The sequence below is a fragment of the Cnephaeus nilssonii genome, assembly GCF_951640355.1.
Source record: "Cnephaeus nilssonii genome assembly, chromosome: 14".
Taxonomy (NCBI): Eukaryota; Metazoa; Chordata; class Mammalia; order Chiroptera; family Vespertilionidae; genus Cnephaeus; species Cnephaeus nilssonii.
Genome location: NC_137085.1, coordinates 29328319 through 29343035, shown reverse-complemented (window position 1 = coordinate 29343035; position 14717 = coordinate 29328319). Strand labels below are relative to the sequence as shown.

Here is a 14717-nt window from a genome sequence, read left to right as displayed (position 1 = left end):
AACCTGCAGTTTTTAGCAGAGCCCCAATCACATATGACATGGAACCAGAATGCCTGGTTTGAATTTGGCTTTGCCGCTCGCTGTGACTTGAAGCAAGTTTTTTAACCTCTCGGATCTTCAGTTTAATCAACAAAAATGTTGAGATACTAATAGTATTTACCCAGGAGAGTTGTTATGAGAAATAAATGAACTTATTTAAATAAAATGCCAGTTACATAATATGTTCACATAATGTTAGCTATTATCGTCATCTTCACCACCATTATTAATTGTCTGTTCTTCCTAGTAGAGTAGAACTTCTCAAGATCAGGGAGTTTGTTTCATTCACTGCTGCATCGCTGGTGCCTAGTGTGCAGTATGTTCTCAGGAAGTATTTTTTGAAGAAAGGAATCCTTGCAATAACCCTGGAGGTAGCTGTTTCTTATCTACTTTTTACAGATTAGGAAATGCAGGCTTAAATAAATCAGTGCCTCAAGTCTTTTGACTCCCAAGTACAAGGAAGTTAAGATTGTTTTAACTATGAGGAAGTTTGGAATGGACTGTCTGGAAGAGTGAGACCATTCTTAGGGGTCAGGGATTCTCCTACAAAGTAGGTGTTCCTTAGATATATATAATTTTAACTGAAAACTAAATATTAGTGGAAAAATCCTAAGGCATTTAAGGAAGTTAGGAAGCACAAAAAGTTTCAGTTCTGTTTTTTTGTGTTTTTTTTTTTTTTCTAAAGTTTCAGGTCTTAACAAGAAAAGGTGTTTGTTTCTTTATGTTTGGATGGGACAAACTGAAGAGCTAGTAGAATAGTTCCTTGGCTTCTAGAAAATGGCACAGACTACTAGCAAAGAAACCTATCTTTTCTCTGGGGATGGATGGCAAGATAAATTTTCTTAGAAAAGGTGTTGCTTTCTAAGTTCTGAAAGTTTGGGTTTCTTTAACTACGTACAAATGCTAGGATATATTCTAATCCCTCAGGTTACAAAGGATATATATATATATATATATATATATATATATATATATATATATATATATCTTGCTCTCAAGAAATTAACAGTGTATAAGGGAGACATTTATACAAACAATTACAGTGAAGCAGTACTGGCAACATACTGCTATAGAAGTGTGCATTTAAAAGTGTGGGTACCAAGGGCACATGATGGAAAAGCAGATAAAGAAACTTTTACAGAAGCATTTAACATTTGAGCTAAGTCTTAAAAATTAAGTCTGTGTCTACCCAGTAGATGTGAGAGGGCAGATCAGGGGGGGCCTTGATGGCCTTGTCAGCAGATTGGATTTTATTCTTTAGGCATAATGGGAAACTGTGGGAAGAACAGAAGGACACAAAGTAACTTTGACATGGTAAAATGTATTTAAGATAGTGGAGGAGGACAGAAACCTTTCCAGTTTGAGTCACATGGTCAATTAAAGTGTTCCTTGACTAATTGTCTTTTCAAAGGGAACAGAGTGCTAAAAAAAAAAAAAAAATTACCACCACACACACAAAAACAAAGGGAGCAGAGTAACAGAGTGCTTTCCTAGAGGTAGGGAATAGATGTAGAGGAGACATGTTCCCCCGCCCCCCAATCCAGGAAGTGTCTTTTTCATCTCACCCACCTTCCTGTAGCTGCACTGTTTTGGAGGATTCCAGTTCCTGAGTTGATTCTTCTGTCAAGTAAGATGACACATTTGGTCATCAGAATGGCTTGAAAAATTGGGAACTTATGAATTAGTTTCTATGATTCTCACTTCTACCTGTTATGTAACACCAGGAAGAGAAAAGAAAGTAGAGGGGAGCTGATGGGCCTAGGTGGTTGGACTTTCTATAGAGAAGAAAGGCTGTGTGTGGCCTATCTATGTGTGGCCTAGAAGCCAATGTAATCTCTGACAAATTACCTCTGAGCTTTATACTTCCTCTATTGTGGCTTACTTGGATCCTTCTGAAAGCATTCATTTCCTTTGAAATATTGTTCTATATTTGATAAATAAGCAGACCTGAGATTGAAGTCATAGTTTTATCATCCAGATCATGGTGACTTCTGTTAGGGAAGTGGTCAGTTGATAACCCCAGTCTATAGCCGTTGAGCATCCTGGTTCTGGCCTTAACTCCAGGTCTTAACATGGCCGCGCTTACCTTAGATTCTGAGAAAACAGGCTAGGGCTTGCTGGGAAAATGCATGGCCAACTCTGCTTTAAAATGGAAAGGGAACAGCCACCAGGCCTTTGGGATTTGAGGACTTACCCAGATCCGGAGTGAGCTCTTATACTTTATGAGGAAGGAACAAACTCAGCCTGTGCTCAGCCAGCTCAGATGGCCTGTTGGAGTGGCCCTTGGTAACAGAGCTGGTCTGGGGGCCCTGGTGGCCCTGATCCTGCATGCAGGCTACTTTGGAAAGGCCAAAGGGTGACTGGAATCCCCAGGCAGACCTTGTCCTTTGGTCTAAGTAGCCAAACCTGGTATGTCCTACATCAGGGGTCCTCAAACTTTTTAAACAGGGGGCCAGTTCACTGTCTCTCAGACCGTTGGAGGGCCGGACTATAGTTTAAAAAAAAACTATGAACAAATTCCTATGCACACTGCACATATCTTATTTTGAAGTAAAAAAACAAAACGGCAAAAACACCCGCATGTGGCCCGCGGGCCGTAGTTTGAGGACGCCTGTCCTACATTATAAAAGCAGGGGCCAGCAATATAAGATTCTGGGAGCTGGGCTTTGTGAACTGCCCAGTTCAGAGCACCTCTCCCTCTCCTCCATGTCCCTGGAGGTTTGCTGGCATTTTCTTTGGGTTCCCTGCTATAGGACTGAATCTACTAACCTCTCTGCCCTTTTTTTCTGCTCTTTCTCTCCTTGCAGAAGGAAAACGAGGAGCCCTTCAGGTTGTGTGTCTGGCCTTTTGGGGCCTTTTTGTTGTCTATTCTCTACCCCTCTCTCCTGGCACGGGGTGTTTGTGTGTGTGCGCCGAGTGCACATGATCTGTGCCTCTGAGCTTTGGCTGGGCAGATAGTCTGTTTTTCCCAAAAGCAGTGCGTGTGTTTTTCCTAAAAGCAGTGTGTGTGCATGCTCCGTGCTTGTGTGTGCTCCTGCAGACATCCCTGGAGCACGGTGTGAGAATCTGTGTGCCAGCATGGTGCACATTCAGTGTGGCATGTGTGTGCTTATATTTGTACTCAGTTTGGCTCCCCCAAACACTGATTGCCCTCCTCCTCTCCTACTTTGTGTGTCCATTTTCTACTTGTTGCTGTGCCTGGCATATGCTGTGAACCCTCTCTGAGCCCAGCATGCATACACTCTTCGTATTTGAGCGCAGGTGTTGCTGCAGGCATTTTGTTCCTCTTGCCTGTGGCCCTACATGTGAATGTGCTTCTGAGCAGATTTCCTGGCCTCTTGTGAGCACAAGCTTCCATAGACCTGTGATGTGGTTCCCTTATGCCATGTGAATGCATACTGTACTAATGCTCTGTGCCTGCAAGCACTGGTTCTTGAAGACTGTGAGCGTTTGCTTTGTCTGTGATTTGGGCCCTAGTGAACACTGAATCCTCCCCAAATGGGTGTGCGCACAGGTTCTATAGCCCTCTACAGAGCAGAGTCCATGCTCACCTTGTGTTTCCCTCGGGCACAAGTTATGTCTACGAATGTACCTCCTGTAGGTACTTTGTCTAGATCTCCTTTCACTCCCCTGGCCCTCCTTCAGTGCCCTGTGTGTGCTGTTTGCTGTGTCTGCAGGCTTCTGTAGACCTACTGTATCCCTAAGCACAGGAAATGTGTATGATCTGAGCCAGTGAACCCTGGCTCCCAAAGACTGTTTGTGCCTTTGTTTCCTTAAGCCCAGTGCTTTCTGGCAAGCATGTAATTCTAGGTAGGACATAAAAATCTGCTCAGTACAGCAATTGTTTTCAAAGGGAATAGAAGTTCTGGTTGGTAGGACTTGGGGACTTAGGGATGGCCACCATTCACAAAACAACCTTAGGAGACTTGTTTCAGCCACTTCTGGCTGCCTTTTGGGTCTGGCCCGTTCTTTACCAGGATCCTACCCACAGGCCAGGATAGACTTGATTAGGGCACAGACAACCTGAGAAGGGTGTTACTGAGAAGAGTCCTAAATCCAAAGTTCATTTTGAGCTGACCTAAGGTAGTTCTTGCCAGCTTTTACCTCATCCATTAACCTGTTACACCTCTCCCTTTTCTACTCCATCTTGCCTCATTCAGTCTATAACTTCTCCCATCTTTAGCACTCCCAAAACTTCACCCCCTGTCCAGAGCAACCTACTTCTGCCTCCCTTGTACTGGAGCTCATTTGCTCCGGGATAGTTAGTGAGAGCCCAGGTCTCAGGTGGCCGGGAAGTTGGTGGTGGTGGAGGGGAACTTGCTCGCACTGGGTCCCTTGAGCCTAAACAGTATTTGCCATTGGTTCCCTGGAGAGCCCTGGCAGCTTTGCAACTCTGTACACTGCCGGAAGGATTTGCTTTGGGTATTCTGGTACAGAAACCTTTAAAAATTGTTTTCGACCTGTTTCTTCCTTGAATTATTTGGTGCCTCAATGTTCAACTTCTCATTAGAGAACTCATAAAATTTACCAGAGTGATCATCCAAGTGTCTAACCTGTCTTGGATTCTCTGGTAATATAGAACTTATCAAATGTTGAGTGAACTCAGTGTCAATGAGTTTGGGCTTCAAGGAACCTAAGCTAAGTCAAATCACAAGATGAGAGGAATTTAGAAAGACCAGGTCTGACTGTGGCAGCCAAAGGAATTTAGGGATATAACTGGAAGAAGACCAGATTCTATATGAAGTTGTCTTTTTGCCTCCGTGAGGCCTGGAAGCCTAAATGGATCCTTTTCCCGGCCTTGGCTACTGTTACATATACTATTGGGTTGTGTGTGTGTGGGGGGGGGCGGGGGGGGGGATATAAATTCTGGCAGCTCTCACAGTTCCAGTAGACTTTAGCCCAGGGATTTCAGTGAGCTTGGCCTTGTATCCTTCCTATTCATTTGGGAGAGGGGAGATGGAGTACTGCTCATTTCAGCAGCCTGCTTGTTGCCTTTGGCTCATCAGGGCATTGGCTTAGACATCAGGCTAGCTATGTCACCACTTGGTGTATGTGACCTATACTCCTTTGAGCTTCCTACTTTACTGCTCACTGCCTTACCAAAGAAAGATGGCAGTCTCCCTTCTTTCCTAGGATCTAACTTTTTTCTATCTGTTTTTAAAGATTCCAGATGATGGCGACTCCTCTTTGCCCCAGTGGCTCCCAGAAGGGTAAGTGATTCTTGCAAGGTTTCTGTGGATCTTGTACAGACTCCCATGCTGCTTTTAACTTTTCCACTGGGAAGAAGGAGAAACAACTTCATATGCTTGATCCTGGGGAAGGAAGATGTTCCACTGTAGGGATTGATTGGTTCTCTGGGTCAGAGGAGAGAACTCTGCAAACTGATTACTTAGAGGCAAAAGAGAGAGCTTTGCCAAGTGGTTCCCTGGAGCAGGGGAAAGGGTTTGAGGGCTCCCCCATTCTTGCCTGTGGAATTTCTGATCCATTGCATAGGGGTGATTATTCTAGGTAGAAGATAGCAGTAGCTGATTAGATTTCTCCCTGGGCTCTGTCCTGCTTTAGCTGTTGTGAGTCACCTACTTGTTCCATTTCCCTCTAGTCAAGACATAAGTAGCATCCCTTATGAGCTCTGTGTGTTCTGTCTGTGCTTCTTATCTGGGAGTTTCAGACCCATGTGATTGCAGCAGAGAGTCATTTTAAACTGCTCAACTGCTGCTTATTCTTAAGAGAGAAAATAATTGAAGTGCTTCTCTACCTCCACTTCCCCACATGTACTGCCAATTAATTATTTGTCAGGATCTTTCTTCTCTCCCACAAAGACCTTCTGACATTAGAATTCTCAGTGGCTGCCTCCTCTCCCTCATGACCAGGGGAGAAAAAAGATCAGATCATAATGTTATCTATTACATTTCTACATGCTCCTTTTCCTTGTGATTTTTCTTTTAAATCAAGAGTTAATCATGTGAATGAACCACCCTTCTTTTGTCAAAAGTTCATCTATGTTGCAAAAAACTTCATGTCTTAAGTGGTATATATTATGGTTTTTAGAATTAGCCACGAACTCATGGCACTAGTTGTTTCTTCAACAGCCCTTCTTCAGGGCTTTAGCTTTTTCCCTCTAATAATTGTAAAATCCATGCATGCCAATGGAACATATCTGAGCTGTTTTTAAAGGGAGCCATGCCGTGATTTTTCTAAATGCCTCCCTATTGTCGTCTTTCCTCCCTTCAGCTCCTTGGAAGCTGCCACAAGTTTAGAGCTTCCCTAAGTCTGGTAGTCTCATTGAAAACAAAGTTCACTGCCTGTACTCAGGAAGCGACTTTATTAGAAATCAACATATCAGGTTGCCTGTTCCAACTCCTGGCCTTGACCCAAATTGCGGCTTCATTTTTTAAAATTTTTTATTTGTTGGCCTATATTGCCGGCAGTACCTTCTTATTCTTCTGAGATATACCCCTTTTCAGACCAGCTGTGGTGTACAACCCAGCCACCCCACATTTCCCACCTCATTGCTCTCATTAGAACCAAGTGCATGAGTTCTTTTCATTGAGACTAAGAATGGCAGCTTCCAAAAGGTCAGTGAAATATTGTAGTTCATCCCCCTCATTTTATAGAAGTGACACCAAGACCCCAAAAGAGGAAGGGATTTTGGCAGAGGACATATAGAGAGTTAGTAGAAGAGTATGGGATAAAATCTGGGTTATTGCAATGTGAAAATGGTGTTCTTTGGAGGACATTCTCTGTATTTTTATTAGATATTGTTATGGAAGAACAGACAAAGAACAATAAAGTTAATAAACATAGAAAAAGTATAAAAATTTTAGAAATCTCCAGCTATAATTTTTTCTTGGTCCCTATTGATGTGTCTGTCCATAGGGCTAGACCAGACACTCAGAGTTCTTTTGCTGTTTCCTTCTTAAATGGTCTTTTATTATTTTTTTTATTGATTTTTTTTTTTACAGAGAGGGATAGAGAGTTAGAAACATCGATGAGAGAGAAACATCGATCAGCTGCCTCTTGCACAACCCCTACTGGGGATGTGCCCGCAACCAAGGTGCATGCCCTTGACCGGAATCGAACCTGGGACCCTTGAGTCCGCAGGCCGACGCTCTATCCACTGAGCCAAACCGGTTTCGGCTTAAATGGTCTTTTAGAAGTCTCCACCCTCCCCCGCCCCCTGCCTCCACTTTATGATGTGGGCTCCTTTTTCCATGGACACCCTTTTCCTCAGGATGGAGACGATCTCCTTGTACATGTCACTATTTGGTAGTCTTGCTCACCTAGGCAGCAGCTCTTCTGTAGAGCTATTCCTATGGGCTCTGTTCTAGCACAGGCCAAGAAAGGCTTATCTTTGGGGAGCAGTGTCTCTGGCCTGAAGGTAGAGAAGAGCCCTCTTAACCATCAATTCCCACCTTGCCTTATGGAGCATAAGGTCCTTCAGGTAAGCAGAGTTGCCTGTCACTATGGGATAAAAGAGCTCTAGGTCCTTGGCTAAAACCATAGGAGGAGACAGGTAGGGGCACTCTGAGAGCAGATTCCATTGCTCATCATCCCATGGCTTTATTTCCCTCACTTCCTGTCTTCCTTACCCCCCTCGAAAGCACATCTTCCTCCAGGGAAAAGATGAGCAAGGAAAATGGACAGGACTAAAGGTTCTGACATATTTTCTTCCCTCCTCAGGCCAGCAGGAGGGCTCTATGGCATCGACAGCATGCCAGATCTACGCAGAAAAAAGCCACTGCCACTTGTCAGCGATCTGGTGAGTGAAACTCTTGTGCAGGCTTAGGCTGTATCCTTGGGGTATCCCCCATTGGACCTTGGTAATCTATCAAAACTGGTAGTGGTCCATTTAGTGACAAGTATTGGTCTAAAGAACAATCTTTTCTTTTTTTAATTTTTTTTTTTTTGTTTGTTTCAGAGAGAGGAAGGGAGAGGGAGAGAGAAAGAGAAAAATCAATGATAAGAGAGAATCATCCTGCATGCCCCCTACTGGGGATCGAGCCCATAACCTGGGCATGTGCCCTGACCAGGAATTGAACCATGATCTCCTGGTTCATGGGTCGACACATCCACTGAGCCACACCAGCCTGGCAGAAGACCAATCATTTAAAGACTTACTGAGATTTAGTGATGGCTTTAGTGAGACTTTATTTTACCTCACTCCCTACAGAACCCGGGGTTCTTCATGAGCTCAAGCTCCCACCTGGAACATTTAAGGCTTAGGTCCTCAAAGCTGGGCTCTGTGGTTATCTTCTAGGTATCTAGTTCTTCTGGGTATCTCTACAGCCTTTTTTGATGACTTAGAATGGAAACTGCCTCTAGCTCCGACCTAGATCATTGAGCTTAGCATGTGATGAGCATGGCTGGTATAACTTCTTGGAGGTCAAGTGATAGTCTCCTCCCAAGACATAGGCTTTCTAGACTATCTCCGTGCCCCTAGTTCTTCTTAGTGTCTGTCACCGAGAGGTAATGATTAAAATTTGTAGAATTGAATTGAAATGGGCTTAGGAGTTAAAGCTGATCTCAGGACCTCCAGGATGATCAGAAACTCCCATTTTGGGTTGTATGTCCTGAGGCAGGATTAGCTCAAGGAATTTTCCATAACAGAGTGGATAGTGGGAATAGAGTGGAGTACAGGCTCTCCCAGAGCTCTGAAACTAGATGTTCAGTAAGACTTTTACCCTTTTTCTTGTTACCATTTCTACCCCTCTTTTCCTCTCCCTATTCAATCTATTTTTCTGTCCACCTCTTTTCTCATTTCTCCTCCATTCTCTGCTGTTTTTCCCCCCCCGACCAGTTTCTTTCTCTTTAGTTGGCTGAATGGAACTATCCTCTCCCATTTTCTCGTAATCTTTTTTTCTTTTCTTCTTTTTTTCCTACTATTGTGTATTTTCTTGTTTCTTTTTTTCCTCCTTTCAAATGCACCTCTTCTCCCACCAGCTCTTCATTATACATTCTGATGCTATCTCTTCTTTTACTGTCTTTCATTGTCTTCTGTCTCCTATTTTTTCTCATTCTCTACTCCCTCTTGCTCACCACCTCCACTTTGCTTAACTGTTTGGATAGCAGTGTCTCATTCAGTTCTTATTTTCCCTCTTCCATCTTTTAACCTTTCACTTTCTGGCATAACTCTACTAATAGAAGCTCTAGGCCTTACACCCAGGCTACCTGTCGAATTGAAGACAATTCCATTGAATAGAGGCAGAGAGTTTTGGAATGTGTTCCCTACATTGGACTATAGGGAAGAACCTCTCAGTTGCCTCTGAAGGTGTTTTTTTTTTTTTTTTTTTTTTATAATGACCTTGTGGGAGCTTTAATATCATGTTGTTCCTTTTTCTGCTTTCCTCTGCGCAGGCAATGGTGAGTGTCTCCAGAGCCCTTTCTAACCACTATATGAATCCAAATCTCAGACCACCCGGCCCCTCCTAACTGTTCTTCCTGCTTAGACTAGTATTTTTATTCTGTCCGCCCAGTGTCCACTGCATTAGGGAAACCATGTGCCTCTTCATGGGCTGCCCCTAATGCTTGGGCTTGGCATACACGAGGCCCCTCTATACAAGAGACAGGCTAGCTGGGTGCAGCCCTAGCTCTCATATTTACCCCCTTGCCCTGCTTGATTTGACTGAGGGTACATTGCCCCTTTTACTTTCGTAGTCCCCTGCTCATTTGAGCTGCTGACATCTAAAGCCACTTGGGACTGTGTGGGCATGATGTGGTACCAGGGGATAGATGATAGCATGGAATCGTTCTCAGGGATGGCTCTTGAATGTAACCCTGACAGAGTTGTATGTATATTCTATTCTTAATGACCTACTTCCTACTGTAATTCTAAACTTTCATTTTTCTTTGTCTTTCTATAAACAAGGGGTAAGATACCTTTGGATGATAGGTACCCTGAGAGAGGTGCTATTCTAATATTGTTAGAACAGTCCTCTGAGGGCCTTGAAGGCAGTAAAAATTGAAGGCAGTAAGTTATAGTCAGTTTGCTTTGATCACTGAAACTCCCTTCCCAAGACTTTGCCAGTCCTTGGTGGTAGCCAGGACTGACAGTAGGTCTTCTCTTACAGTCATTGGTCCAGTCCCGGAAGGCAGGGATTACTTCTGCAATGGCTACTCGTACCTCTTTCAAGGATGAAGAGCTGGTAAGTGACCTTTGGGCTTTCATGAATCCACTGGCCTAAAGATCTAGCCATCCACTGGTGATCATCTCTGTAGCCATACTAATTGGGAACTCAACAGTGTTGGGCATACATCGTTAATGGAACAGGTAGATAGCACTGGGTCTCAGTCTTCCACACTGGGAAAGGCAAGGAGTAAGCCCAGGTCTCATGTGGGAGTATGGACCACTGAACTTGGGATATTATAATGGGTCTAGAACCCTCTGTTTCCCAAGAAAGCTTGAATGCTGGGGCAAAGCTCAGAATCAGTATTCAGGTCAGACCTGTCTTTCATGACCTGGAGCACACGACATATGGGGGCTTCTTCCTGCCAGGCTGGACTATGCACTGGGCCATTCTAGAGAATCTTCTCTGCTACTAGAGGGGAAACCATGGTCTTGATTGCCCTACAAGGTCTTATTTCTGGTATCTCCCAGCAGAGACCTAAAGTCACTGGTGGGTAATGATATGTATCTTTCAGAAATCACATGTGTATAAGAAAACCCTGCAGGCCTTAATCTACCCCATCTCGTGCACCACACCCCACAACTTTGAAGTCTGGTCTGCCACTACCCCGACCTACTGCTATGAGTGTGAAGGCCTGCTCTGGGGCATTGCCCGACAGGGCATGCGCTGCAGCGAGTGTGGAGTCAAATGCCATGAGAAGTGCCAGGACCTGCTCAATGCTGACTGCCTACAGCGTGAGTGCTCTTGTGGGATGAGGGTTGGGGAGCACGGGCGGCAGGGCCTCTCCAAAGTAATGTCACACAGAGCTAGGACGACTGGACGTCATTCCTCCAGCCTACCTGATTCTGAAGCTCTTTCCTTTTCAGAGACTGTTGAGTCCTGAGTCAAGGTGCATTGCCTTTCCAAATAACCAGTTTTATAGTACTTTCTTAAGCACCTTTAGGAAGAATTCTTTGAGTTTTCTAAGGCCCTTTGGTGGAACTAGAATCTCTTCAGGATTCAGATGATCCCAGAGGCTGCACTTGAGTAGTGTACACACCACAGTGGCCACAGTTCCTAAATGACTAGAGCATGTTTAGTTGGGGACCAAAACTAATGAGGAAAGAGAATTCTGTGAGAGGAACTCTCAGTGTTAGGCCTCAGAGAGGAACTTCCTGAAGTACAGACTCTAGGATCCAGGGAAGGCAGCATTTATTCCTTGCTTATGGATGCAGCTTTTAAACAACAGTGCCGGGGCAGAAGTTTCAAATGGCAGAGGTCGCAGAGGAGAATGTGCCAGAAACACAAGGCCCTGACTAAATGTGTTTTTTTTTTTTTTGCTACCTTCATGGAGTGGGGGGTGCAGAGGAGGGGAGGAGAGGAGCAGGAAAAACAAAATTTCTGTCTTATTGTTGTTTTGGAGGTGGTGGCACTCCAAGTTCTTGTCTCTTTGCTCTGGTCCTGCCGGACCCAGGGGTGGGGAAGTGGGAAAGTATTTTCTCACCCCTCCACGTCTCCCAGATGTCATTCAGAGCCAAGCCATAGCAACAAAAGCTTTAAGGATTATGGTAGGAGAAAGGAAGGTCACCTTTAGACTCACAAGCCTTTCATTATCTCAAGGAAAGATATGTGACATAAAAGGGACCCAGGAAGAGGCAGGCCTCGAAGAATAAAATATCCTTTGAAAACATAAACAGTAAAATCTCAGACTTGCTCTTAGCAATATTTCTTTCTGATACATCTCCTCGGGCAAGGGAAACAAAAGAAGAAATTAACAATTTTTTGGAACTCTATCAAATTAAAAAGTTTTTGCATAGCAAAAGAAACCATCAACAAAATTAAAAGAAAACCCACTGAATAGGAGAACATATTTGCCAATGGTATATCTGATAAATGGTTAATATCCAAAATTAATGAAGAACTTACAAAAAAAAAACAAAAAAAACCAACCGCACCCAAACAATTCAATTAAAAAATGGGCAGCCCTAGCTGGTTTGGCTCAGTGGATAGAGCATCAGCCTGCAAACCAAGGGTCCCAGGTTTGATTCTGGTCAAGGGCACGTACTGTGGTTGTAGGCTCCAGCCCGGGCCCTGGGCACGTGCAGGAGGCAACCAATCGATGTGAAACACATCAATATTTCTCTTGTCTTTCCCTCTCTCTTCCACTGTCTCTAAAAATCAATGGAAAAAATATCCTCGGGTAAGGATTAACAATAACAAATAATAATAATAATAATGCTTCTACCAAAACAATGTTCATCTATGCAGTATAGCAAATATCATGTCTGAAATAAAGAGGATAAAGAGCAGATGATAATCATTTTAAAAAAATGGGCAAAGGACCTGAACAGATACTTTTCCAAAGAGGACATACAGATAGCCAATAGACATATGTAAAAGATGCTCAATGTCACTAACCAGAGAAATGCAAGTTAAAATCACAATGAAGTATTACCTCACACCTGTCAGAATGGCTGTCATAAATAAATTACCAAAAATAAGTGTTGGCAAGGATGTGGAGAAAAGGAACCCTGTGCACACTGGTGGAAATGCAGATTGGTACAGCCACTGTGGAAAGCACTATGGTGTTACCTCAAAAAATTAAAAATGGAACTGCCATTTGAGCCAGCAATCCCACTTCTGGGAATATATACTAAAAATCCCAAAACATCAATCAGAAAGAATATATGCATCCCTCTGTTCCTAGCAGCATTATTTACAGTAGCTAAGATATGGGAACAGTCCAAGTGCCCATTAGTAGATGAGTGGATAAAAATGCTGTGGTATATTTACACAAGGGACTACTTCTTGGCTGCCAAAAAGAAAGGAAATCTTACCTTTTTTGACAGCATGGATGGACTTAGAGAGCATTATACTAAGTGAAATAAACCAATCAGAGAAAGATAGGTACCATATTATTTCACTCAAATGTGGAATCTAATGAACAAGCAAAATAGAGACAGACTCAGATAGAGAGCAGGCTGTTAGCTGTTGAGGGAAGTGAGTGAGTTGGGAGCCTGGATGGGAGTGGGTGGAGGGGTTGAGCAAAAAAGAAGAAAAAAAGAGAAAAAACTCATGGCCAGGACAACAGTGTGGTGATTGCCAGGGATGGGCAAGGGGTGGGGTCAGGGGGAGAGTATAGGGACAATAAATGGTGACAGAAAGAGACTTGAGTTGGGGTGGACACACAATATAGTGTACAGATGATGTGTTGTGGAATTGTGCACCTAAAACCTGTGTAATTTATTGTCACTTCAATAAATTCAATACAAAGGAAAAATAAATAAAATACCAAAAAAGAAAAAATGTCCTCCTTTGAAGAGCCCTAGATTGGTGCCAGTGACATGGCTACAGTAGACATGAAGAGACTGGTAGAACAAGTAGGCAGAAGAGATGGGGCTCTGAAAAGACGGTCTGAAGATGAATGCTAATGATGACTTTGCCCAAACCCATCATGAGGGGGTGACAAGCACAGGTGCCAGCAGGTCTTTGCTTTAATTGCTAGCAGCCAAGTGGGCTGCTTGCCAGAAACCTTCTGAAATGCTGCTCTGTAGCAAGAGTGTCGATTTTCTTCTCAAGGTCCTTTCAGAAGTTCCAGTCCAAGGGCATAGCATTGCATAGGGGGTGCTAAATGGATGCAGCCCATATCAATTTTCATTTATCAGCAAATATGTTCTGCCTAAGGTTTCTGTGAAGCACATAGTGTAATGAAATGCCCTTTTATGGGCCTCCCTGGACAGAAAATCTGCTTGCCATCCTCCCACGGTTAGGATGCAGATGTTGGCCTTTCCCCCCCCTCCCACCCCCTTAGGTTTTGTAGTAAAGGCCTAAACCTTTGGAGAATAGAGAGAGGTAAGAATCAGTCTGCAGGGCTGATAAAGCTGGAGGATGGTTTCTGAGAAGCCTGGTTGATGAAATATACTGGAGGAGTCTGTGTTCTTTCATAATTCTTAGGACAGCAGGGAAAGTCTGCTACTCTTTGAGATGAGTTGGCTGGGGTCACAGCTAGTGATGATGGCCCTTGCCATCCTGCCAAGATAATAATGATGATAGTAATAGTAACAGTGGCCATTTATTGAGTACCTGCTAGGTGCAAGGCATTGGGCTAGATGCTTTATACATGTTGATGTAATGCTTCATAGCACCCTGAGAGAAAAGTGATATTTTCTTCTCTTAAAAGAAACCAGTTTACTCAGCTACCAGTACTGGAATCTGGATTTGAACCTAACTCTATCTGTTACCTACTCTGTCTGGCCATACTTTTCTCACCATACCACACTATTTTCTGACATTAAAGGCACTGGAGCCATGGGACAGAACTTAACTGTGTGCTATGACCAGTTCTGGGGTCTATGTCCTGGTTTGGAAGTTGGATGAGATTGGTGGAGTTGTCATGCCCACCCACTGCCCCTCCATGATAACTGAGATATCCGTTGGTGATATTTGAGCCTTAGACTTAAAGGGTATCTCTCTCAAACCATCATCTAGGTGGAAGAAAGATAAAGCCAACTGCAGACTGAGCTACACTTTTTTCTTTTTTTTTTTAATGAAAAATTCAATATATACAAAAATAGA

The 14717-nt window shown here is 43.5% G+C and overlaps 1 protein-coding gene across 1 annotated transcript in view; it reads left to right on the top strand.

Annotated features, from left to right (window-relative positions):
• The window catches only part of UNC13B (unc-13 homolog B), a 147240-nt gene that overhangs the window by 105239 nt on the left and 27284 nt on the right, over window positions 1-14717 (top strand). The window contains exons 11-14 of the mRNA XM_079789685.1: window positions 5203-5249; window positions 7720-7798; window positions 10107-10181; window positions 10678-10897. Coding sequence (XP_079645811.1) covers window positions 5203-5249; window positions 7720-7798; window positions 10107-10181; window positions 10678-10897 — 421 coding nt within the window. The remainder of the gene's footprint in view (window positions 1-5202; window positions 5250-7719; window positions 7799-10106; window positions 10182-10677; window positions 10898-14717) is intronic.